Here is a 26,059-nt window from a genome sequence, read left to right on the forward strand (position 1 = left end):
TTCATCAGAAAGCTGAAGTAGTTTGGGGGTTCGGAGATGAATAATCAAATTCCCACTCAGGGGACCCCTCCACCTGCATCCAAGGGGTGGGGCAAGGTGCCAAGTTATGGGACTGTTGTGAGCAGAGGCAGAAAATCTGACAGACCCTGGAGAGATGGCCACAGAGGAGGGTTGATCTCCCTTGCACTGAGGAGGTAGGACCCACACAAGAGGAAAAGAGACTTAGGTAGGGACTGAAAGGGGACTCAGGAATGACCCAAGCCCCACCCCCCACCCCCCACCCCCCAGCTACACAGAAGTGGGACCACAGCCCAGGGGACAGAGATATTTGGAGGGAGGTGATAAACTCAGGCTGCATTTTGAGGTGCCTGTGACTTTCCAGCTGTGTTCTAGCACCCAGCATGGTGTGTGGCAGGAAGCTGAGGGATAGATGAATTGATGGATAAATAAAGTGAATCCCTCATCCTACCCCCAAATCTCTGCAGCCTCATAATTCCAGGGAGATTCTGTCTGAGCTCTTCTTCCTTCCCACCCAAGCCCCAGCTCCTCACGCCACAGCCAGAATTGCTTGGGACCCAGAGCTGGCTTCCCAAAGCAGCCCCTTCCCCATCCCTCGGGGTGAGTAGCCTGGCCTCTCATGTTTCATAATGCCCTCCTCCCTCTGAGGCCCCTCTCTAGCCAATTTCCACAAAGCCTGATACCAAAAAAGCCCTAGTCCCAGCCTATAACTTTCCCAGGCTACAAGGCTGCTGTCTGATGAAATCTGTCATCTCTAAGGACACCCAAAGGACTCTCAAGGAGTTCACAATGCTGAGAGTGACTGGTGGCACTCATCCTAAGATGTCAGCTAGGTCCCTGACTCCAGGTCTCCTATGGGAATCCCTGCTGTGCTCACACTGACTTGGGGGAAGAGACCAAGGAAGGACTGGGGTCTGGTCTGCACTGCAAAGAATGAGGTCCTGGCTGGGCACCCAAGCTGGGCCTGAGAATGGAATGTGGCTGTGGCCTTGAGGGAGCTGCGCCTGAAAAGGCAATGAAGAACAGGCTAGTCAAACCCGAAAGAGGGCCATGTGGCTGAGATCTGGAGAAGAGTAGGTCCGGGGAGGTCTAGAAGGCTAGTTCACACAGGAGAGTGGCTAGGTGCTGATCCAACCGGCGGTTTGACCTCTAGGACCCAGAAGTTGGCTGCCCAGCGGACCTTCCTGGGGTCTCACACCAGTTCAGGTGGGAAAGATCCCTCCCTGGACTCTAGGCCATCAGGACAGCGTTGGATGAACAGTAAAGAGCAGGTCATCATGTCTTGGTAGGTCCTGAGGAAGTCAAGGACAGCATCCTGGAGGTGGGCTGCAGTTCCAGGATTCACCGGAGTCTTCACCACAAGCCCTAACCCCAGCGGGGCCTGAGACTCTGTCCCAAGAGGCTCCGATCCCACCTGAGCATCCCTGCCCATCCCCCTTCCTCCTCCTCCTCCTCCTGCTCCTCCTCCTGCTCCTCCTGCCTCATTCCTTTGATGTCTATTTGTTTCTTGCCTCCTACAGGGAGCTGTGAGTTTCCAGAAGGTAAGGAGTCTGGCCTGCCCCAAGTACCACAGGAGGTTTTGAAATAAAGCAACTCGCAGGATCTAGGCAGGTTCTAGAATAGCAACAAAGGGAGCCTGGTTACCTGTTCTTACTGAAGGCATCTACTAGCGCCTGGGGGAATGGGGCAGGGTGAGAAAGAAAGAGAAAAGAACAAGAACGGCCAAGGGGAGGGCTCTTACTGAGTAGGAGGGGAGACGGACGGAAGATGGATGTGACTAGGATGAGCCATGAAAGGAAGCCTCAGCCTTCACTGTCACAACCTGGACCCCACCCCAACTTCTCTGACGGGCAATGTCCTATTCATCGGCATGACCTGGGTGCACATGATCACGTGCCACAGGAGCAGCACAGAAGCATAAATCACACATACCAACCCAAAGATTTTCTTGAGTCTCTGGCTCATCTGCGGCCTGCCCCTAACACAGAAACCAGACTCATGAGACCACGAGTGCCTTTTCTAATGTGTGGCCCCAGTGACGGATGCTAACCCAGGCCCTCAGAGGAGATACGTAAAAGGTAAGGAGATGAGGTGGCCACACCCAAGACCAGAGGGCCAAAAAGGAGAAAGCTAGGCAAGAGGGGTCTCTGGTCAAGCTCTGACATCTGTCAGCACAGACGCTATCCACTTTAGTGCTGGCGGTTGGTAGCCTGTGAGGCCTCCCCGCCCTCCAGAGTCCAAAGACCATAGGTGTGGCTTCCTCAGAGCCTGTTTCCTCACCCGCAGGCTGCCTGGTCGTCAGTAGGTCTCTGCCTGACGCAGCTGGCAGAGAAGCTAAACCGAATTCCCCTGGACTACTGGCTCAAACATCGGCTTCCTTGGGGGACCAGACACCAGGCTGCACCGGCACTGAGGTAAGAGCCTAGCTCCAGGTAATAGCAGGCATCAGAAATCTTGGGGCCAGACCTGTGGCTTCCCAGTTAGGGGGCATCTCACAGCAGCCTCTTCTCGGACTCTGGGAGAAGGAATAAGGCAGCTGGAGACCAGGAAGCAGATGGAAGCGTAGGGGCTCTAGAAGGTTCCCCCAAGGTCAGCCTTGTAAATACCTCTTCCTTGCTCTATACACCTACACAAGGGAGAGCAAAGGCCAATGCCTGATGTTGAAAGGGTCCAGGCAGCTCACCAGTATCCCAGCCCTAGGGCGCAGGGTCTTTAGCAGTAGATATTGAACCATCTCTGTCAGGCCCAGGGAATCCTTGGTAGCCTACAGGGACCATCCTGGTGTGAAGAGGAAGGCAGGGCTGAGCAGAGCAGGTCTCTTTTTACTTCCACTTAGAGTCAGGAGTTGAATTTCACCCCAGGGAGGTGAGGGAGGCAGAGGAACCAACCAGGCTCCCAGTACCCCCTTGCTTTTGTCTCGGAAAGGGGTTCTCCCCAACACGGGAACAGAGATCCACCGCCTCCTCTGTGTTCCCATGATGTTGACTGGCGAATCATTTTTCCATCTGTGAGTCACCTTATCAGATCTCTGTCATTTTCATAACAGTCCCAATAAACGGGCGTGGGTGCTTCCTTACACTTTGGTCGGGATATGCCAGGGTTGCATGCAGCTGAAGGGCGCCATGCAGACAGATGCATGGAGCCGCACGTCCCCTCGACTCAGGTGCACCATTGACTCCTCCACACACCCAGCATTTAGTTCCACGCCATTTCAAAAGATGTGTGTCCTAGACCCCACCCCCCATGACCCATCACCGAGTGACAGGGACACATTTGGAAGCCAGACAGTTCGTCGGAGTCCTTCTCTGATCAGTGGGGGCAAGGGCTGCAGCTCTGGGGTTGCTTTGAGTGTGAGCTGAGTCACTGAAGCTGATCCCTTAGAGTCCAGAGCACCATCTGGTGCTGAAGACTAAGTGAGGCCAGCAGAGGCTTGGCAGCAGGCTCAGAGCACTCTCAGGGTTGTTAGAGAGGAATGGGCGAGGCTGAAAATGGCATTTGGGGACACTCTGGGCAGGTGGTGGCTAAAGAGGGTTTTGCCAGGCGGTTGGCTGGAGTTGGAGAGTTTGGGTGGGGAGGGGGCTCTGGGAGACAACCTGGGAGCCCCAGAAGGGAAAGTGTAGGGAGTGGTGGTCAGACATCAGGTGAATGTAAGTCCCTGGCAAGTTCCACAGAGCACCCCACACCGTATGCATGTCTGTCTGTCTGTCTGCCTTCTATTGATCTTTGTATCTAACACACACACAACCTCACACATAGTCATATGCACAAGTTACACAGTCTCTCTCTCTCTCTCTCTCTCTCTCTCTCTCACACACACACACACACACACACACACACACAGAGAGAGAGAGAGAGAGAGAGAGAGAGAGAGAGAGAGAGAGAGAGAGAGTCATTCTTGCAGGCAGGGTGATTAGCTGGGAGCTCCCTCCCTGTTTACGGAATTGAAACAGGGCTGGACTTGAGTCTTGTTATGGCAAGGAGAGCAACTGAGCCCTCTGCCCACCCAGAGAAGCAATGCATCCATGGCACCTTTCACGTTTTGTCCCAGAGTAAGATCTGAACCTGTTATTCAAATAATAGGAAGCTGTCCATACTGTCCCCATCTGCCGCAGGCCGTCCTCCCCTGGCCCCTGGCCTCCAAACCTAACAAGATGGGGACTTCCTGGGCAGGACATTAGATGCACCTGGCTCTGGATAGTTACCCAGGAGCCAAGAGCTTCAGATATGGTCACAGAGTCCCCAGGTCAAAACAACAGCAGCCAGGCCTCGTATTTCTGCCCCTTAGTCTCATGACTGTTTCTGGTTCACTGTGATTGTAGGAAGCTGACCTCAGCAGTGTCAACATGTCCCGGCCCAGCAGCAGAGCCATCTACAGTAAGGTCCCCCGCCCTGATCAGCTCCCCTCTTAGCCAAGCTCCCCAAACCCCACCTTCTCCACTGCGCCTGCAGCTGTCCAAGCCCTTACCTCTCTACTGCTGCCCCCTGCCCTTGACTTTGTACCCACAGTGCACCGGAAGGAATATTCCCAGAGTGTGACCTCAGAACCTACCTTCCTACAGCACAGGGTAGAGGTGAGTACCCCCGGGGCCCAGGCAGTATCTGAGCAAACCTAGGGCTCCTGCATGCCCACTGCCTTACCGAAGCATAGACACGCCTGACACAACAGCTCAACCTGACTGAACTCTGCGGAGTCAGATTCATCCAGCCTGAGGCCTGAACGTCTGCCAAGATTGGGGGATTAGAGAACAGTCCCAGGGCGGGCAGAGCAGGCCCAGCTGGAGGTTGTAGGGATGGACACCAGGCTCCTTGACAGGAGTGACAGAGTAAATAGTCAAGCCCCGCAGAAAGCCATTCTACCAACTGTCCCCCCCCCCCTTGTTTTCCAAGCCACCACCTTTACTTTGTTCAAGATTGCACGTGGCTGTGGGGCAAAAGGTATGAGGGTGGCAGCTCCAAGGGCCAGTGTCACAGAGGGGAGAGGCCTGGAGCTCTGGAATGGGAGTCTCTGGCCTCACCCAAGTGGATAGCTGGCACTTGGAGATCTGGGCTTTTAAACTGCAAAGATATGGTCAGAAGAACTTGCTGAACTAGGACATGGTAGGGGACCACAGTACATGGGGAGGGGGGAGAGGGAGAGGCGTGGGGCAGACAGAACCCACCCCTACCTGGGTAGTCTCACATGTTAAGAGACAAGCAGGAAATTCACTGTGCAGTGGAGAAAGGGCTCCCGGGATGCAAACCAGCTTCTCTGTAGCATTGGGCTGGGAACTAGCTTCACTGAGGCCCAGCAGGCAAGAGCAAGAAGAGATACATTCACAGTGACAGGCCATTTGGGCTCTGCTGAGTTGCTGGCAGTATGGACACACTGAGAGGACCCACACCTGGGCAGGAGTGAGGACTGAGGTCCAGGGGCAGGAAGTAGACTCAGCGTCCCCATCAGAAGCCTAGGGTCAGTGGAGGATGACCCGGGGAAGGCAACATTTGGCTGTGGAGAGAGACAGATCTCTGGAGGAGGGTGGCTGCCAAACAGTGGCATCAGCAGAAGGCAAAGAGAGTGAGGGGAGCCGGAGAGTGCTGCAGCTCTGTGCAAGAACCAGAAAGAAGATACTCCATCTTCCTGCGAGCCCTGTGGCACTGTGGTGGCAGAGCAGGAAAGACAGCTGGGTGTGGGCAACAGTATGGAAAAAGGCAAGTGAGGTCAGTAATGGGGAAGAATAGCCTTAGGACAATAGTTCCTAAATGCAGCAAAGGGAACCAGGAAGCTCCTACAGCCCACACGGAGGAACACGGATGGTGTTGGATAATTGGAACACACACCCATGGCCACCCAATCACTACGTCCGGTGGTTCCTTTGGGGGTCTTAGAATGCCCCTTAGCCCTAGGCCCGGAAGCCTCTTCAGGAACCCAACGTCTACAGGCTCTTGCTGTATGGAGAAACATGATCTCCCCACAGTCTCTTCCTCACCCCCCTTAGCATCTGATGACGTGTAAGCTGGGGACACAGAGAGTCCGGGAGCCCAAGGATGCCCTACAGAAGCTTCAGGAGATGGATGCCCAGGGTCGAGTGTGGAGCCAAGACCTCATCCTACAGGTCAAAGATGGCTGGCTCCAGCTGCTGGACATTGAGACAAAGGTCAGCCTTCTCAGCCATGGACCCTAGCTAACCCAGGATGCCAAAGAGCAAGGATTGGGCTCTCCACCTGCCTCTCCATGCCTCTTCATATCCAACGCACATCCCAAACCAGGGAGAGGCAGGACAGGAAGTGGGGGCAGAGGTCTAAGAATTGAATAGAGACTCTACCAGCCCACTGAGGGCAGGTATGACCCACTTCAGAGTCTCAGTGGCTCTTTCTACCTGGCTTAGGAGGACCTAGATTCTTACCGCCTGGACAACATCAAGGCCATAGATGTAGCACTCAACACCTGCTCCTACAACTCCATCCTGTCGGTCACTGTGCAGGAGTCTAGCCTGCCAGGCACCAGCACTTTGCTCTTCCAATGCCAGGAAGTAGGGGTGAGTGACTGGGTATGGTGGCCAGGTGTGGAGTTGGGCGGCTATTACACACACACTACACACTACACACACACACACACACACACACACACACACACACACTGACTGCTACTTCCTCCAGGCAGAACAGCTGAAGACGAGCCTACAGAAGGCCCTAGAGGAAGAGCTAGAAGAAAGGTAGGCTGCTTCTGCCCAGGGATATACAGGGTCTCCTAGCTCATGCTTGAGGGTCATATCCTGGCTATATATTAGGAGAATTAACGACCCTGGGACCCAACAAACACATGCCTAGAACTAATAAAGGCTTGGGCCAATAACGGGGTGTGGGGAAGGTATTGAATACATTGGATACTATCTCCAGAGGCCACTCTAGACCCTAAGAAGGCCCAGGGACTGGGCAGATGAAACATAGTGGAGTCAGGGAAAACTCAAGTAGAGGGTGAGGGGCAGGAGTGGGGTTTCTACAGAGATGGTGATGCTCGTGGGCCTGGGGAAGAAGTGTGGGCTTAGGTCTCTCTCTCTCTCTCTCTCTCTCTCTCTCTCTCTCTCTCTCTCTCTCTCTCTCTCTCTGTCTGTCTCTCAAGAACTTGATCAATGCTATATCTTTCACTATGCCTTCCATAGACCTCGATTTGGAGTCCTTCATCCAAACCAGGACAGGTGGAAGGGGCCTCCTCTGGAAAGGCCGCTCCCTATACAACAGGCACCCCCTCTGGAGCAGAGGTTCTCTCCAGAGCAGAGGTTTCCTCCTCCAGAGCAGAGGTTTCCTCCTCCAGAGCAGAGGTTTCCTCCTCCAGAGCAGAGGCTTCCTCCAGAACAGCCACACAACTTGACCCCGGAACACAGTAAGTTTGTGTATGAAGGCAGGTGGAGGAAACGTTTTAGATCAAGCCAAAGACGTTCTAGGCTCACGGTCCCTCCCTCCGCATCCACTGCAGGCATCGTGCCACCGCCAAGGCCTCTGACACACTACCCAAGTGCCCGAGAACCCAGTGGCTTCACTCTGCCTCCTCCTCCAAGGCGTGCTCCATCTCCTGAGGACCCAGAGAGGGACGAGGTAACAGAAGGTGGTCTGAGGTTTTCTGGGCTGGGATTCCCAAGGTAGACAGCGCAGGGCTGGAGCTACTATGGCTATGGCTTATGGTGGGGGTGAAGGCAGGGCCAGGGCTAAGTGTTTCAGGGCTTTCGTAACTGTGCACACAAGGCCATGGGTTGTTGGGGGGTCCAGGAGGTGCTGAACCACGTCCTAAGAGACATCGAGCTGTTCACGGGAAAGCTGAAGGAGGCCAAGGCAAAAGGCAGTCATAAGAAGAGAAAACTTGGGAGAAAAAAGAAGAAGACTCAAAAGGGTAAGTGCTTCGTGCCAAGGGAAAGGAGCAGGGGAACCATGGGAGGACCTGTAGACCCCACCTTTATCCCTGCCCTCCCCCCCCCCTGCCAGGTATAACACAAGCACAGTACATTGACTGCTTCCAGAAGATCAAGTTCAGCTTCAACCTCTTGGTTAGTGGCTCTGGCCAGTTCTGGGTCCTTCTTTCCCTCTGATGTCACCCACCCAAGCCTTTCCCTTCTCCAGGTTCTCCTTCTCTTGGGACTTTTGAAGGGGTGTGCCAGGCTGTAAGCCAAGGCACAAAACACTGATGGGGTGCTGGGGTGCTGGTGAAGAAGGTTAGGACGGTAACCAACATTGTGCTGTGTCTTCAGGCAAAGCTGGCCTTCCGGCTGCAGGAGACGACTGCCCCCGAGTTTGTGGACCTCGTCTTCCAAACCCTGAAATTTGTGAGTGGAGGGCAGACAAGGTGACAGACCAGCTGAAGCCCAGGGGGAGCAGAGGAGGAACAGAGGCTGGGGGGGGGGGTGGCAGGGCAGAGCGGAGCTGTGGGACCTGCCCTTTACTCAACAGGGTACCACTCAGATAAAAACCTTCAACAGACCTGATAGGCTGGCAACAGAGTCAAGGACCCCGGGTGGAAGCAAGGAAACAGAGCGAGCGAGCGAGCAAGCAAGCGGGTGGGAGGTGTGGGTGGGGCCCTCAACCGTTCCTATCCCCTTCTGACTAAGATGTACTGATGCCTTCTATTTCCATCTCTCCTCCAGGTCCTGTCTGAGTGCCCTGAGGCTGGCCTTGCAGAAAAAGTGATTTCACCCCTCCTCACCCCCAGAGCCATAGGCCTGCTGCAGTCCTGTCTAAACCCAGACGAGAACACTCTCTGGAAGTCACTAGGCACAGCCTGGACCACCAGCTGGTAAGTGAAGACACGGGGCACAAAGGACTCAAAGCAGAACACGATGTGTGGCTGGTGTTACACTACCACAAACCAGAAGCCTATCCCGAGAATGTGGGGGACTCTCCAGAGAGTTCTCAACTTTTTACTAAACAATCCTTTTACCCAGTGAAGAAGCACACTTCCTTAGAGGAAAATGAGCAATGCCAACCTTATACTAAGGTGTATATTCATTTTTCACCAGGGCAGGGACAAAGTGAAAACTTAGCCCCAGTCCAGCTCAGAATTTAAGAAAGACTGATATAAAAGACGCCACAGATGTAACGTCAGCAAGTTGATCCGGCATGCCTCAGGAGGGATGTTGAGAGAACCAGAGAAGCCATGCTGCTGCGTCTGGCGTGTTGGTGGTAGACATGGGGACAGTTAGGGACTCAATCCTCAAGCCTGAGGATTGAGGAGACTCACGTAGGCACCTGGGCTAAGCCATTACGGGAAGTGTGTACAGAGGCCACACAGCTGGTCCTCCAGCTGAGAGGTCTCACCTACGTGATAGAACAGTATCCCCGTGCCCAGGATGCCACAGCGAGAGAGGTCTGTGTGGTATCCAGCGGGAGCCTCTGACTTTGCTTCCTCTAATTCAGGAGAAGGCAGAAGGGAAAGCAGATAGAAAGCAGAAAGACATCACAGAGTTAAAAAGAGAGCCCGTGGGGGTGGGAGGGAGGGATGCAAACTAAGAGAGAAGAGCGCACCCAAACACCCAGCACCCAGGGACACATCATCTACATCACACATCGCAGGGAGACTTCAGTCGGGAGCCTGGGGCTTGGGAAGGGAACCACTACAAGACTGAGCAGTTCTTGCCTAATGGGGAGTTCTTTTTAATTCGGACCATGTGACTTTTTTTTTTTTCCAGTTTACTTAAAGATACAGTTAGCTTCAACAAAACCTACTTGTTTTGATTGTAAAGTATGCATAATGCAATGGGCCGGTTTCAGTCTCTAATTCAATAGCATCGAGCATATAGCGATACTGTGCACCAACTCCACTATCTAGCTTCAGAGTTCGCTCATCCCACACAGAAAGGCTGTCCCCATAGAAAAGAACTCCCCATCTCCTCGCCCCCAGCCTCTAGCCACGTTTGTTCTACGTCCACGAGTGGTTGCCTACTCTAGGTATTTTATGTAAGTGAAATAAGACGGTGGTTCATCCTTTTGTACCCAGTAGATTTTATCAATATGTCCTCAAAGTTCATCCATGTTGTAGCACGTGTCAGAACTTCCTTCCTTTTCGTGATTGATATTCCATTCTCTGGGCATGCCACACTGTGTGTGTCTTTTATCCATCATTGGACATTTGGGTCATTTTTACCCAAATGATCTATATTATGTGTTTTATTTGTTTAGCAATAAATGAAGGAAGTTATGCATCCTGGAACTCTTGTAACAGCCTTAGACCCTGGACCCTACAGCTGCCCTGGGCTTATGTCACCTGTGGGGACAGCTCTGATATCTGTCTAGTACTAGAAAGACAAGGAAACAGGCTCTGTGGGAGACTAAGACAAAGGGGCCTCTGGTGCCTTCATTCAGCCACTTGAACACTGAATATATATTTCAAAAACCAGTGTTACAATTTTGAGAAATTGTCTCTGACATGCCTGCTGTGCAAGCTTGAGGGCCTGAGTGAGAATCTTAACGTAAAAGCCAAACATGGCAGCATGTAACCCCGGTGTCAGGGCCAGGGGAGAGAAAGTGGGGTCCCTGGAGGGGCTCATCCAGCCTAGCTGAAGAGACGCATGCCAGGTTAAGTGAGAGATTGTGTCTCAAAAAGTAAGGTGGAGATGACATCAACCTCTGGCCACCATACTCACACACATAGGCACACACATTCACATGTGCACACCCCATACCAAGATGCACACACACACACACACACACACACACACACACACACACACACACACACACACGGAAAATTTGGTTGACAGATATAATTTTAACAGTATCCATAAAGAAGCAAAACAGTCCCAGTATTAATAAAATGGCACAATTTTAATAGATAATCCATTAAGTCAGATATGGCCAGCTGGGTATGGTGGTGCATGCCTTTAATCCCAGCACTTGGGAGGCAGAGGCAGGCGGATCTCTGTGAGTTCCAGGCCAGCCTGGTTTACAAATTGAGTCCAAGACAGCCAAGGCTACACAGAGAAACCCTGTCTTGAAAAAAACAAAATACAAAACAGATATGCCTTTACAGAGTCCCTAATTTTTAAAAATAACTAGAAGTGAATAGAACAATGTGAAAGAAATACAGAAGACATGTAAAAGTTCTTAGAAGAACTGAATTTCTGTCAAATCACATGTCAGAGCTTTGGTTTTAGATAAAATGACCCCAAGTTGTAAGTAACACTAAATGGTGTGATAATCCAGAAAGATCGGGGACACCCCGGCCATCAGACTTGGCAATCACTAGATTACCAGGATCACCCCACCCTGTTGCTGGACAGACAGACAGCCCAGGGCCTTGAGCATGTGAGGCACGCTCTCCACCACTGAACTATAAAACATCTCCTGCAGCCGGGCATGGTGGCGCACCCCTTTAATCCCAGCACTTAGGAGGCAGAGGCAGGTGGATCTCTGTGAGTTCGAGGCCAGCCTGGTCTACAAAGTGAGTCCAGGACAGCCAAGGCTACACAGAGAAACCCTGTCTTGAAGAAAAAAAGTAATCTCCAGCTTGAATATCAGAAGTTTCTATGGGCCAGTTTCAGTACAGTAGTGGTAGAGATCACAATCAGGGGTAAGAAGATCTGAGCACAGCATAAAGCATGTTCCCAGAAGTCGTCACCTGGTCAACAGAAGACCTGAGCATGTTTCTAGGGCACAGAGACAGCACCAATGGGGAGGAGTTTACTCCTAGTGAATACACAGGTATTAGCCACTACTTACGACCCAGCCATAGTGGTAGAAAGACAGCCTCCCCCCCCCGCACCCCCCCCAAGTAGTGCAACATAATAAGAAACAGACATGTATGAACTGTGAACCATGGAGTCAAAGGCTATACTAAACTTAGAGGGAGTCTTTTGCAGCTGCCTCAGTGAGGCAGGGAGAGGAACTTCCAGATGTGGGTGCACATTCTCAGGCCGATAAGCCTGGAGTCCAAACACGGCACAGTCCTGTGCAGTGTGCAAGGGAGAGGTAAGAGCAAGTATCAGCCCCACGCCTGCATTAGTCAGAGCTGCCCCCACTGGGATGTGTCTTCTACAGTGAAGTTCTTTGGGCTGTTTAGTGATTAGGAAAGCGAGCTGTTGCTGGGACATGGCTAACAGGTCAGAAAAATACCGAATGGAGCAGGCATGGTGGTACAGGCCTGTAATTTCAGCCATCCTGGAGGCTAAGGCCGGAGGACTGCAGGTTCAAGAGCAACCAGGGCTATAGTGTGAGTTCAGGGACATTTTGGACAACTCAGTGGACCCTGTGTCAAAAATAAAAATGTTTTAAAAGGGGCGGCAGCATGCACAGAAGCTGCACAGGTCTGGGCCAGATACGGGGTCCCAGTGCTGAGAGAGGAAGTGGGTAGGAAGGAGCCTCTATCCATAACCTGGAAGCTATCTCTGATTAATAACTACTCGAAAATGAAAAATTAGTTTTCTCCAATGGAGTCTTCCTGGATGTACAAGCTACTGTGAAGGCCAGGCCCATGCCCAGCTGTAGATGACCAACACAAAACCAAGGGAATGGCATTTTTGAAGATTCTTTGTTCTTTCTCATGTAATGCTTGGCAAGTGTTCTTTTCTTCTTCTTCTTCTTCTTCTTCTTCTTCTTCTTCTTCTTCTTCTTCTTCTTCTTCTTCTTCTTCTTCTTCTTCCTCTTCCTCTTCCTCCTCCTCCTCCTCCTCCACCTTCCCCCTTATATGTGCTTTGTGTATATACTATGGTTTCCAGTTTTGTGTTTCTATGGGATTTCTGTATGGGTGCACATGTGTATCACTGCATCTGTATGCGTTCCCTGAACCTTTTCTTTGGCTCTTTTTCTTCTATTTTTTAATGTCTTGTTCTGGTTTGCTTTTGTTTTATCTAATTTTATTTCATTTTAATTTTTTTTTTAGGTGACTGTTCTACTGAGAGAGAGAAAGAAGGGTGTGGGGTTAGGTGGGTGGGGAACAGGGAAGGATCTGGGAGGAGTTGGGGGAGGAGAGAGCGTAGTCACAATATATTGTATGAAAAAAATCTATTTTCAGTATAAATAAATAGATAAAGGGGTGGGGCTGGTCTTTGAAATTCCCGAAAGGGGTCTTCCAGCCCCAACACTTCAGATTGCACCACTTTAATTCTAAAACTTAATGAGGGCGATCAAATGTCCACTGCGTTCCTAGCGACCAAGGTGAGGCTGCCCACAGATAGTAACACTGTTTGGCTGTTGAACCATTTGTTCCTTTGAGGGTTTTCTGAAGCCTTTGTCTGCATACAGGCGTTGTGTCCCCATCAGCCACAGATCCCCGAGGCTAGGCTTCTCATCTTCTTCTTCCCCACATCCCACAGCCAGGTGCACAGTGGCTCTAGACTCAGCTTTGTTCTCCCCTCAGGGCTGACTGGACAGGCAGTGAACCGCCTCCCTACCAACCCACATTCTACGATGGCTGGCAGATCCCAGAGCCCTACGCCATGGTAAGGGTTGCTTAGCACTGAGGCCTAACAGGACCTCTTGCAGGCCAGATCCAAATCCTGTGACAGGTGACTAAGGGGTGGGCTATATGGGTACCTGCTGGGGGGAGGTAGGCCATAGACAAGAGGTAGCTGTTGTAGGCCTGTGTTTTGGCCTGGTAGCCCCTCCCTGCTACCGCGCCGGCTACTTCCTATTCCAACTCACTCTGGTTTTACTTCTTACAGGAACCCTTAAGAAGCCAGGATTCTATTTCCCTTCGGTATGTCACGTGCTTACTGGATTCTCACAGTCGCAGGGAAGGTGGTAGAGAGCAGAGCCTTTCGCCTGTGGATTGCTAGATCCCAGAGAGCACCTGTGCTTTCACTTAGCCAGACCCAGTCTTGTACAAAGATGCGTCTCTGCTCCCTTGGGTAAAAACGCAGTCCCTTACCTCCTAGGGCCCCCAAATGCTTCTTCTTGTACCCTCTGAGTCCCCATGGACCAGGTATAATGTGGTGCTCGGAGCAAAATGAAGATCCAGAAAAATTCCACTTCTGGAAATACTCTCAGAGATAAACAACATTTCAGAGTGTCTCCTGTCTGTAAAACCTCTTCCCCCAATCCCCGCCTAACACTATTGCCATCAAATCCTATGGAAACCCAAAAAGTCACCAGCAGACCATACTAGGAGCTCTCTGGGACACTGTGGCTGGGCCACGGGCACAAATTCTGTTCTCCAGCCATCCTGACTCTGTCTCTCCCGTGTCAGAGGTTCCAGGATGAGGGGCAGCCCACACTTCTCTCAGGACGAGCCATACAACCATAGCCCCGAGCATGAGGGCTCAAACCTCCCACCCGCCAGCTCAAGCCCTGCCAAACCAGTCCTGAAAATGCAAGTCCTGTATGAGTTTGAAGCAAGGAATGCCCAGGAACTGACTGTGGCCCAGGGAGAGGTTCTGGAGGTGAGGCCTATGCTGGAAGGCAGAAAAGAGCTGGTTGGTGGGAGGTACAGTTAGCCTGGGGTGGGTGGCTTTTACAGAGAGGAAAGGAAAAGTGGGAAAGATCGGGGGAAGGGCAGAGTCTTGGGGGCAGAGGGGATGGGAGGATGGAGGCTCTGGTGGCTGATGTGGTGGTTCTTGGTAGGTTCTGGACCAGAGCAAGCGATGGTGGCTGGTCAAGAATGAAGCGGGACTGACTGGTTACATTCCCAGCAACATCCTCGAGCCCCTGCCGGCCGGAGCCCCTAGAGGCCACAGCCAATCCTCCTTTCGGGTAATGCCCCACCCAGGATACCCAAGGGCCCTGAGTCCTGAGCCAGAGGTGGGAACAGGAAGGATTAGGTGACAAACAGAGACTGTCTTAGCTCAATTTAATCCGCATCATTGCATGCTTCCTGGGTGCCAAGTTCACTGTAGGGTCTGAAGGAAAGTTAAGGCAGGGTCCCTGCCAAACTAGAAAATCAGAGGGTAAGTGGCTTGATGGGATCTCAGTAGAAGGGACCCACTCGGGGAGGCTGTGCGTGTTGGGGAGATGGGATGACCTCTGACCTCTAGTATCCCTTGATTTTAGGCTCCAATGCTTCGCCTTAGCTCAAAGCCTGAGGAGGTCACAGCCTGGCTACAAGCAGAGAACTTCTCTACTGTGTGAGTGCCCATTCTCATGGGGGATGAGGGCGGAGCCCTGTAAATGGCTCAGGTGAGAACCACAGGCCCCTTCCCACTCAGAGACCTACAACGTGCGACCCAGCTTCTGTTGTTGTCCATGGCGGCTCCATCTTAGGCTTTCTCTGTTGAATGAAAGTTGCTTGTCTGAGCCTAGGGTAAGGCACCAAGTTAAGGAGGCCATAGGTTGTGAAAGAGTCAAGGGCAGTGAATTCTAGAAGAACTTGGGCTGCCACCTTAGCCACCCTTCCCTTCCAGAACATTCTCTTCCAAAGTGCTTCTACCATCAAACTTAGAAGTTCTGTAACACACTAAGGCCAAACCAGTAGGTTTATTCCTGCATCTGCAGATGCCTAATTCCTGTAACCCCAACGTTCCTTCTCTACACAAATACTGAGGCCTGGAATTCACCCACTCTTTCTCTGGTGGATTCCACCATTGTTATTTACAGCACTGTAAGGACTCTCGGGACCCTAGTGGGGAGCCAGCTGCTTCACATGAGACCTGGGGAGCTGCAGATGCTGTGTCCGCAGGAGGCCCCACGAATCCAGGCCCGGCTGGATGCTGTCAGAAGGATGCTGGGGGTGAGGAAGCCCTGAGGTTCTGACTCCCATTTGAAGGTTTTAAATCCTCTTGGGGTGAGAAAGGGAGAGCTGGGGACACTAGGCTTGGGCTATCTCTTGGGGACTCAGCTTCATCCATTCATCCATTCAGGGTGTGTCTCAGAGCTTTGGCGATGGTCACTTAGGACCAGCTCCATCTGAACTATTTTCTTCCTTTAGATGAGTCATTAAGAGACCAGCTCAGATACCTCCAAGACAAAGGACCTGTCATATGTAAGATGGAGTACTTGGTACCCAGTTTGTGGCAAACCACATTTCACAGATCATACAGCAAAGAAGATGAACATGCCTAGACATTGAGGCAAACGCTACCCTCTTTGGGTTGGAGGCCCTCTCCAGCTACTATTTATTTTACTTACTATGCTAAGCTCAGCACACGTATTCCTAGTCTTAATTCCTAATCTCTATAGCCCTACTCCTTTCCAATAAAAAGCATCTTTAAGCCTATTATATGCCCTTCCTCTTGCCATTTATTCTTGGCCTGATGGGAACCAAAGGGAGGGAGCAGGAAGCCAGGATACTGGGCCCAACCCTGCAACCATTTACTGGCCAGACTGACTGAACTAAAGAGAGAGCTCACTGCAATAAGAACCAGCCTTTGGGGACGATGGTCTTCTTGCTCTCTTTCTCCTCTCTAAATTAACTCTCAAATGAGGCTACAAGCATCACTGCTATCCTTCTACGGGCATGGCTCCCAGTCTAATCCTGAGCTCCTAGTGCAGCTGTAGGCCCAGCATGTCACCAAAGCAAAGAGTACTCTGCTGACAGCTGCAAGCTTTGCCCACCCCGGCTGCTGCCCCAGAAGAGCGGTAACAAGGAAGTGAGGTACCACGTGCTCTCCTCGGGAACTTCCTAGATGAGTCAACAGTGAGCTTCATCCCACCTGACTCTTCAGTGGCAGCACCCAGGAACATTACCCTGGCAGGTGAAAGTCCTCAGGTCCGCTGTGTGAAGTCACACAAATCGGTCCACTCCCCGGATCTCTGTTCTCGGGGTTATGTGAACAGTTCGGGCCGCCTATCAGTGTTTATAGGCGTAAATAGTTTACTTCATCTCGAAACTCATGGAATGAACTCATCTCCATAGAAGAGAATCTATGTTTTCATTGATATACTCTACAGATAAGGTTTGATAGTCTCATGGATTCAGGAACCCCTCATAGGTTCTTAAGACAGCCCAGGAGCTCTTCCACAGGAGGCCTACACGCCGCCACACGTGCCACCACCATGTCTCTAGGGATCCCTGAGAAGTTCCAGCACATTTTGTGAGCACTCAACACCAACATCGATGGGCTGTGGAAAATAGCCTTTGCCATCGCTGCCATTCAGGGTGTGAGGTGGAGATATGCTCATGTGGTGTTGAGGAAAGCAGTCACTGACCTCACTGAGAGGGCTGGAGAACTCACGGAGGATGAGGTGGAGGGTGTGGTCACCATCACGCAGAATCCATGACAGTACAATATCCCAGACTGGTTCTTGAACACACAGAGGGATGTGAAGGACAGAAAGTACAGGTTCTGGCCAATGTTGTTCCAGACAACAAGGTGCGTGAGGACCTGGAGGGACTAAAGATGATTAGAGCCCGTAGTGGGCTGCGAAACTTTTGAGGCCTTCATGTCTAAGGTCAGCACACCAAGACCACTAGCTGCAGGGACGTACTGTATGTGTGTCCAAGAAGAAATGAGTCACTGGGACCTTTGTTAATAGTTTGTGTACAAAAAAAAAAAAAAAAAGATGATCTAGGAATCTCTTTTGGCTGAATTTATCCAAGACTGCAACATCATCCCAGGCTAAGTACCTTATTTTCAGATGGCTTATATCATTCCCTCAGCATCATGGCCTCACAAAAGCATCTCTCGTAGCTGATAACACAAAGTATGAAAGAAAAAACTTTTCCTCAAAAAAGAGGAGGCAAGGGAAAGGCCTTCAGAGTCTGACTTGCTGAGGCAAGCTAGCTTTAACAGAAAAGTTAAGGTCTCAGAATGGACCACCGGCCTTGGCTCCTCTCAGAGCTGCAAACCAGGGGAAACCTACAGGAATAGAAAAAACACGTTCTACCCCAATGTTTCCCAAACTTCATAGAAAAGGCCATGTAAGGTGAGCGGCTACAGCAAAACACAGTGAAGCCACAAAAATGAAGTATTAGGCCATCCTCCATCTGAATCCTGGACCACCCAGGGCACTTGAGTGGTCCACCCATCCTCTCCAGCCTTAGGTTCCTTTTTCTACAAATTGGGCAGAACACACCACTGTTTAGCCTGCACCGGACTATATTAACTAACAAGTGAAACACCTACATTATTGCCTGATGTGCTAGCATGCTCTGTATGGTTTAGACTAGTGCCTCAAGTTAATTTGTCACTGGCTTTTTCTGTCTTGGGAAGAATAAACGCAAGCATTAGAGACTCGTGTGTCTATACTGATTTCTGCCTTTTTAGCAAAATGTCCTTTTACAGAGTCTGAAGTTTGAGTCAGCTAAACTAAAGCATGGTATCCCACACCCAGACTCGAGGAGTAGGTGCCGAGGGTCCTGAGGAGCTGTGCTGTGGGGGGGGTGAGCAGAACAACTCTGGACACCCCCAACCCCATTCCTCCACAATAGCTCTCACACCCATTCCCCTGCCCAGCACCGACAACGGAGCCAGGAATGAGCACAGAGGCTTGGCTCTTCCCCAAGCTGCAGGAGCATCCCCCAAATCTTACACTGTCTCACAGGAACTATGATGCCTACGTCGCTAAATCCAACTGTTAATCCTCAGACTTGGTTATATGCAGCGACCTGTCAGCCACATTCAATGGGGCTGTCTACTTGGTCCTCCCGATGTCTTCCCTCGGTTTCCAGGACACCTGGTTTCCCTCTCACTGTTCCAGCCACTATTTCAGATTCCTTCTCTGATTCGTCCCTCCTTCTAAGTGCTGTGCCACAGCAGTTCAAGCCTGCACACCTTGTGTCTTCTCTGTGGCTCTCACTCCCATGGTGATCATACAGTTTTACATGCGGTCTATAGAATGACACCCCTTGTATGTCAACATGTCTCTGCCCGAGTTCTCTGCCTCCTGCACCAGCGCAGGAGATTGATTCCAGAAACCATTTGCTGGAGAGTGAGCCTCTTACTAGGTCCCACATATATACTCACATTCTTTTTTTGTTTTGTTTCGAGACAAGGTCTCTCTATGTAGCCTTAGCTGTCCTGGACTCGCTTTGTAGACCAGGCGGGCCTCGAACTCACAATGATCCTCCTGCCTCTGCCTCCCATTCTTTTATTTTAGTTAATTAAAACATTTTTTAATTTGTTCAATTTACATCCTGATCATAGCCCCCTCCCTCATTGCCTCCCAGTCCTGCCCTCACCTCTCCTTTCCCCTAGTCCTCAGAAAGGAGGAGCCCTCCTCCCTCATCACCTGACTTCAGCCTATCAAGTCTCATCTGGACTGCCTGCATCCTCTTCCTGGGTGGCCTGGCAAGGCTGCCCCGCCATTGCTGGCAGGAGTGCAAACTTATACAGCCATTTTGCAAATCAATCTGGTGCTTTCTCGGAAAACTGGGAATAGTTCTACCTCAAGACCCAGCTATACCACTCCTGGGCATATATCTGAAAGATGCTGCACCATATGCCAAGGACATTTGCTCAACTATGTTCATAGCAGCTTTATTTGTAATAGCCAGAATATGGAAATAACCTAGATGTCCCTTAGCTGTGGTACATTTACACAATGAAATACTACTAAGCTATTAAAAACAAGGAAATCTTGAAATTTGCAGGCAGATGGATGGAACTAGAAAGGATCATCCTGAGTGAGGTAACCCAGGTCCAGAAAGACACCCGTGGTATATACTCACTTATAAGCAGATATTAGCCACATAATGCAGGATAACCACACTACAGTACACAGACCTAAAGAATCTAAATAAAAGGCCGGGCGTGGTGGCGCATGCCTTTAATCCCAGCACTCGGGAGGCAGAGGCAGGCAGATCGCTGTGAGTTCGAGGCCAGCCTGGTCTACAAAGTGAGTCCAGGATGGCCAAGGCTACACAGAGAAACCCTGTCTCGAAAAACCAAAAAAAAAAAAAAATGCTTAATTCTCATTCTTCAATACAGGAAGTCCCCTTCCTACTGGAGCCCCCACCCGCTCATCCCCCCTCCTTATATGGCAGTTCTTTATTGCTTACTCCATAATATGCGTACCATTCTCTGACTTCCTAGACACTGATATTTGTTTCTGCGTCTCCGCATTAGTGGGTTCCTCCTCCAGGGCACGGACTTTTGTCTGCTGACTCTAGTTCTAGGACCTCAGCGTCTAAAACAGTCCTTACCCATAATAGGTACTCAGAAACACTGGGGGGCAGCAGCAAACGAAAAACGGCCAGGCTTCCTGCCTCCAGGCCACTGTACATAAGGAAGCCAGATCAGCGACCTGAAGGAAATTCTGGCAGTGTCACTCATTTCATCAAAGCATCTAGGTCTGTATTGGTCACACAGTATGCACATGTGGCTCATGCGCATAAGAAGGAGCTAACCCTTGGTGGAGGTGTGTCTTAAGCGTTCGGTGGTGCCAGGCGTGGTGGCGCACGCCTTTAATACCAGCACTCGGGAGGCAGAGGCAGGTGGATCGCTGTCAGTTCAAGGCCAGCCTGGTTTCCAAAGTGAGTCCAGGAGAGCCCAGGCTACACAGAGAAACGCTGTCTCAAAAAACAAAACAAAAAGTGTAAGGTGCTGAAACAAACAATAGAACACATCTCAGTAATTTTCATATTACATTCTGAGACAGAATTTACTGGGCTAAATAAAGTATATTATGAATTCACACACACACACACACACACCTCTTTTTTTAACTAGAAGAAAAAAATTTTTAAGAAAAATATTTTAAAAACCACATCTGTGTTTTTGCATTGTACTTCTAGTGGACGTTATGGTCTAAATTTCTATACACTCCCCACAGAACAAAGAGAAAACAGTCAAATACTCTCTCTGGCAGCCAATACCCTTTACAACCTGCCCCAAACTCTTAAATCTCCTTCTACCACAAGCTCATAAACCAGCCTAACTCAACAGCGCCTGCTGTTTGTCTTGCTTATCTGTCTCCCATCTTTCAGTGTTTTCTCGACTCTTCTTCCTGGAGTGTCCTTCGGGGCATTTCCAATGTGCATGACCTATTCTTTTTCTCCCTGTCCACGACCTCCCTCACAGTCTTCACAGAGCCACTTTGTATCTTGGTAGAAAATATTTCTACCCTCAGAGTACTTTAGGTTTTGCCTTATACCTGATTCATCTCCTATCTCACAGTTTTACGTGTCTAAGTGATGTGTGTGTGTGTGTGTGTGTGTGTGTGTGTGTGTGTGTGTGTGTGTGTGTGTGTGTGTGTGTGTGTGTGAGATTGTTGTTTATCAAGCTTTCTTTTTCGGCCCTTCACATGCCCCACTACGGGAGCTAAAGACAGCGGTTCCCTGTGGTCAGAATTCCGACTCTCGCTGACCCGATGCCAGCTCATTATGCGGCATGGCTCTCACGCTGTCCAGGTAACTAACGTCCTGGTCCCTAGTTCCGGAGTGTCGATGCATCAGCAGTCCCGCGCGAAGCCTTCAGGAGCTGCCGCAGCTGCGCGTGCGCGTGGCCAAGTGACCGCGCGGAGGGCGGGTGGAACACCGAGCGAGGCAGGAGGAGCCAGTCCGGTCACGTTGGCACCGCCCACAGAGTCCAGTATAAAGTTGGACGGCCGCAGTCCTTCGACTATCTCTGAAGGGGCTCAAATCACTCAATATGTCGTCTAAGTCGTCTATGGTTCTGGGTTACTGGGATATCCGCGGGGTGAGTGGCCCCTCGCCAGCCTGGCCTCTGGGACAGAGAAGTGCAGGCGGGTCGGGCGGGGGTTGGGGGACCGGTGGGCTGCAGCTGGTGCGGTAGCCGCCTCTCTGCTGCGACCAGCGACCAGCGTCAGCTAAGCTGCCCCCGAGGCCATCCCCAGACAGTGCGGAGAAGAGGGAACTGCACGTCCCTGGATCTGTTTCTGCTTAACGACAATTTCCCACTACGGGGTGCAGGGGCTTGGAAACTGTTGGGTTGGGGACGTTGACCGGAGGGGGTTAGGAGCAAGTGGGTACCGCGCAGGCGCGCTGACTGGGGTCTTTCTCCATCCCCCTTAACCTTTAGCTGGCTCATGCCATCCGCATGCTCCTGGAGTTTACTGATACCAGCTATGAGGAGAAACGCTACACGTGTGGGGAAGGTAATGTCTGTGGGTGCCAGTGGCCCTCCGCATTGGGCCAGCGTGGTCCTATAGGTGTCTTTTACCCAGAGGAGAACACCACACTGAGGTCATGTGGGACCCCTGTACCAGTTAGCTGGTAACGGTGCCAAGAGAAGACCCCCCCGGCCTTGGGGATCCCTCCTCCTGTCCAAGCCCATCTTAATATGTTGGCTACAGAAACTCAAGGGTTGGCTTTTGGCCATTGAGAACTCAAGATATCAGGACTAAGTCGTTTCCCAGCTAGGTTGGTAAGGGGTTGGGTGCCACTTCTCTCTTACAGCTCCTGACTACGATAGAAGCCAATGGCTGGACGTGAAATTCAAGCTGGATCTGGATTTTCCTAATGTAGGTGGCTTTGGAGGAGTAGGCAGAAGGGAAGACGGTCGAGTGTGTCTGTTCTTCCTTCATCTCTGGTTTGAGACTCTAGTAACAGACTCTTCAGGTGGATAGAATGGATAGGATTCAAGGGCCATTGAAGAGGAAGGAGAATGACAAGTTTAATTCCCACAAATACTATCAAACACTAACATTTTCCTGTCTCGGAAAGACAGGCCATAAGAGACATTGGTTGCTAGCCAGGTCTGTGACTTTGTCACTGATAGATACCAAGTATTTTCACAGTAGCCTAAATGTGTCCCGGTTTTCTTAAGTATCGTGGTTGCTAAAACCGATATCCTTTAACACATCCCATAAGCACACCACTCTTATAGTATTATATTTTAAAGTATACAATATTTGCACTTTGCCTTGTAAAAGTGTTCAGAGAAAGCCTACATGCCAGGTGCAAACATCCATGCTGACACGGAGAATTAAGCACCCTGGCCTAGAGTCCGGTGGGGACTGAGTCCTCTAGTTTGTTCTTTCTCCAAGCTTCTGCTCTATCTCACGTTCACTGCCTTGCAAGTCTCCTCTTTCCCAGAGAGTGGGGGAGGGGAGGCCGTGCCAGGTTCACTGTTTTACTTTCCTCTCCCAGTTGCCCTATCTCATGGACGGGAAGAACAAGATCACCCAGAGTAACGCCATCTTGCGATACATCGCCCGCAAGCACAACATGTGTGAGTGGGCTAAAGCTGACGCTGAGAGGCAAGGCAGTTTGCTCGCCGGGAGGTGGGTAATCCCAGGGGTGACTGACTGTCATCTGGCTACAGGTGGTGACACCGAAGAAGAAAAGATCCGAGTGGACATCATGGAGAACCAGATAATGGACTTCCGCATGCAGCTGGTTCGGCTCTGCTACCATTCTGACCACGTGAGCCTCCTTATCTGCAATCAGCAGAAGTGCTAAGGCCTATTCTGCTTCTGTCTGCCACCGCCGACTTTCCATCAACCCAAACAATAAGGGTTGAAACAGACTGTGGTTTTTTGTTTGTTTGTTTGTTTGTTTGTTTGTTTTTTCTTTTTTTTGGTTTGGTTCGTCCTGAAATTCTGGTGTTAGCTCCTCCTACCTTCCAAAGCTCAACTCCCTATCCTGCCTCCTCCAAGTGAAGGCAGGAAGAAGCTGTCTAGAGAAGGGTCTGGTGTGTCCATCAATGGTCCAGCCCTTGAGGGAAGAAGGGAGGGAGAGGGGGAGGAAGGGAGGGAGGGAGAGAGGGAAGAGGGGAGAGAGAGGGAGGGAGGGAGGGAAGAGGGGAGAGAGGGAGGGAGGGAGGGAAGAAGGGGAGAGAGAGGGAGGGAGGGAGGGAGGGAGAGAGGGAAGAGGGGAGAGAGAGGGAGGGAGGGAGGGAAGAGGGGAGAGAGAGGGAGGGAGGGAGGGAAGAAGGAGAGAGGGAGGGAGGGAGGGAAGAAGGGGAGAGAGAGGGAGGGAGGGAGGGAGGGTGGGTAATGTGCATAGAAGTCCAAAGACAACATTAATATCGGACCTGGGAATCTAACACTGGTCACCCCAGTTGTACCATCTTGTCAACCCAGCAACAGCCATTGCTCTTTTTCCCTCCTAGGAAAGCCTGAAGCCTCAGTACTTGGAACAGCTACCCTCACAGCTGAAACAGTTCTCACTGTTCCTGGGGAAATGCTCATGGTTTGCAGGGGAGAAGGTAGGAAGAAGACCCAGGGGCTAGCTGTCTGGCTCAGCAGGTCTCAGTGAACTCCTCTGGCCTCACGTCTCGTTGTCCTTGTTCTAGCTCACCTTTGTGGACTTTCTCACCTATGATGTCTTAGACCAGAACCGCATGTTTGAGCCCAAGTGCCTGGATGAGTTCCCAAATCTGAAGGCTTTCATGTGCCGTTTTGAGGTGATGTTTCCTGTCCCTTTCTCAAAGAAATATGCACAGGCACCCCTCCACCCTGCAGGCACCATTGTACTTGCCCAACAGCAACTTCTGCCTGAGTGGATCAGTGGTTAGACACCTCTGGGCTTTTAAGTCTTGGGGCGATCTTGGCTTTTACACCCTGAAAGTGCCAGCAGACAGAAATAGGTGAAGGCAGAGAGCCTGTGAGTGGCACTGTTTGGTTGCGGGTCCTAACAAGACCTGGTGTGCTTTTCCTTCAGGCTCTGGAGAAGATTGCGTCATTCCTGCAGTCTGACCGCTGCTTCAAGATGCCAATCAATAACAAGATGGCCAAGTGGGGGAACAAGTGCTTATGCTGAGCCAGCGCTCGCTGCTCGCTTTGTCCCGTCTCCTCCTGAGGGACTGCCTTCTGTCTTTTCCACTCTTCTAAATAAACAGCAGCTCCATTAACTGGTGTCTAGATGGATTTCTTGTCAGCTTAAAGGCCAAAGGAGAGTGAGGAGATGCTGAGGATGGAGATGCCATGAATCCATGCACAGCCATGTTGATAGTCTTTACTCCTCGGCTGAGCTCAAGGGCTAGAAGTTAACCCCAAGCTTGAGTGTGCATGCGCACTGTGAAGTACAGGTTTTGCCCAGTTTGAGGTGGCAAGTGCTTTAGACAGACACAGAAACCCCATGAATCCATGGGGATAGGTAAAACTGTGTGGCGCCAATAGATGCAACAGAACTGGGGCCAGGGGAGGGAGTTTAATGTGAGAAAGGTGGAATTTAAACCGGTGGGCTTGTTCGAATAATTGGTTACTAATTAAAAATGAGGGAGCCCTGTACCTCATACTAGGCAACGCGCAGTGATCCTGAAGACCAATACAGGTACCCGAGGAAATAATCAGTTTCAAAATGCAAATCATATTCTGTGGCCCAACCACTCTCTTTGTGTGTTTGGAGTTTTTTGTTTGTTTCAAGACAGGGCTTCTCTGTGTAGCCTTGGCAGTCCCGGCCTCACTTTGTAGATTCGGCTGGCCTCGAGCTCACAGACAACTCTGCCTCCCCGAGTGCTGAGATTATAGGCATGTGCCACTGTGCCTGGCTCAACCACTCTTTCTCTGCAAGATCACTAAAAAAACGCGTATACTCCAAAAGGGAAATTGTACTGGTGTCATGTAAGAACAAGTAGATGTGATATGAACGCCCAGAGGTGGTAGGGAATGTCACATGGCAGGGACGGAGGGCACGGAAGTGACTGAGAGGCGGTTGTGGTGGCACACACTCAGAAAGCCGGTGCCGGAGAGGCAGAGGCAACCAGCTTTCCGGGAGTGCACTGCCCAAAATCTAGCCAAATAATGAGTTCCTGGACAGTAAAAAGCCCTGTCCACAGAGAGGGGTCGGGGTGGGCGGTATCCTGAGGAGTGGCACTTGAGGTTGTCCTCTGGCTTCCACATGTGTGTAAAAACACACATGCACGTACAGCAACTGTGTGCAGCTGAATTCACACACAGAATGAACTATACAAACCAACGTGGATCCCCAACATAATTCTGAGTTCCGAAATTAGTTTGCAGATAAGGAAGTAGAGCGTGCCAGCTTTGTTAAGTCCAGGCCTGAGAAGCGGCGAATACAGACAGAGCTAACAAAGCCCTGGTTTCCAGAGTGAGCCTTAAAGGGCATTCAGAGACAAGCTAAAAGTTTTTCCTTTTTAGCTATGAGAACCAGGGTTTTTTTTTTAAGACAAAATGATTTAATTTTAACATTTTGTTTATAAATTTAGTGAGTATAGAAGCTCCAGTGCACGTGGCGCCAGAAGCCTAGCACCTGCGTTTTGTGTCTGTCGGAAATGGAAACAACACAACTTTTTCCTTTTTCTTTTTACATCTGGACCACAGTTTCCCCTCCTCCCAGTTCCCC

General features: G+C 50.9%; 2 protein-coding genes and 1 pseudogene across 3 annotated transcripts; all 3 read left to right on the top strand.

The window, feature by feature from the left end:
* Positions 1-2,363: 2,363 nt before the first annotated feature.
* EPS8L3 (EPS8 signaling adaptor L3) lies at positions 2,364-16,110 on the top strand. Its single transcript, XM_084756139.1, has 19 exons — positions 2,364-2,432; positions 4,338-4,392; positions 4,525-4,589; positions 5,994-6,152; positions 6,384-6,533; positions 6,655-6,710; positions 7,158-7,378; positions 7,472-7,590; positions 7,762-7,882; positions 7,975-8,036; positions 8,238-8,312; positions 8,631-8,779; positions 13,337-13,418; positions 13,641-13,675; positions 14,165-14,357; positions 14,539-14,667; positions 14,965-15,038; positions 15,508-15,640; positions 15,839-16,110. The coding sequence occupies exons 2-19, from the start codon at positions 4,362-4,364 to the stop codon at positions 15,848-15,850; spliced, it is 1,866 nt and encodes a 621-aa protein (XP_084612265.1). The 5' UTR covers positions 2,364-2,432; positions 4,338-4,361; the 3' UTR covers positions 15,851-16,110.
* A 795-nt stretch (positions 16,111-16,905) lies between these two features.
* On the top strand, positions 16,906-17,362 carry LOC311582966 (small ribosomal subunit protein uS13-like; annotated as a pseudogene). Its single transcript has one exon. The product of its transcript is annotated as a small ribosomal subunit protein uS13-like (transcript).
* A 3,890-nt stretch (positions 17,363-21,252) lies between these two features.
* Positions 21,253-24,605, top strand: GSTM3 (glutathione S-transferase mu 3). The gene is made up of 8 exons (XM_084757588.1): positions 21,253-21,488; positions 21,831-21,906; positions 22,208-22,272; positions 22,901-22,982; positions 23,076-23,176; positions 23,865-23,960; positions 24,048-24,158; positions 24,416-24,605. Exons 1-8 carry the CDS (start codon positions 21,441-21,443, stop codon positions 24,512-24,514), a joined length of 678 nt encoding a protein of 225 aa, XP_084613714.1. The 5' UTR covers positions 21,253-21,440; the 3' UTR covers positions 24,515-24,605.
* Positions 24,606-26,059: the final 1,454 nt, after the last annotated feature.

The sequence above is a fragment of the Acomys minous genome (assembly GCF_964271855.1).
Source record: "Acomys minous genome assembly, chromosome: 14".
Taxonomy (NCBI): domain Eukaryota; kingdom Metazoa; phylum Chordata; class Mammalia; order Rodentia; family Muridae; genus Acomys; species Acomys minous.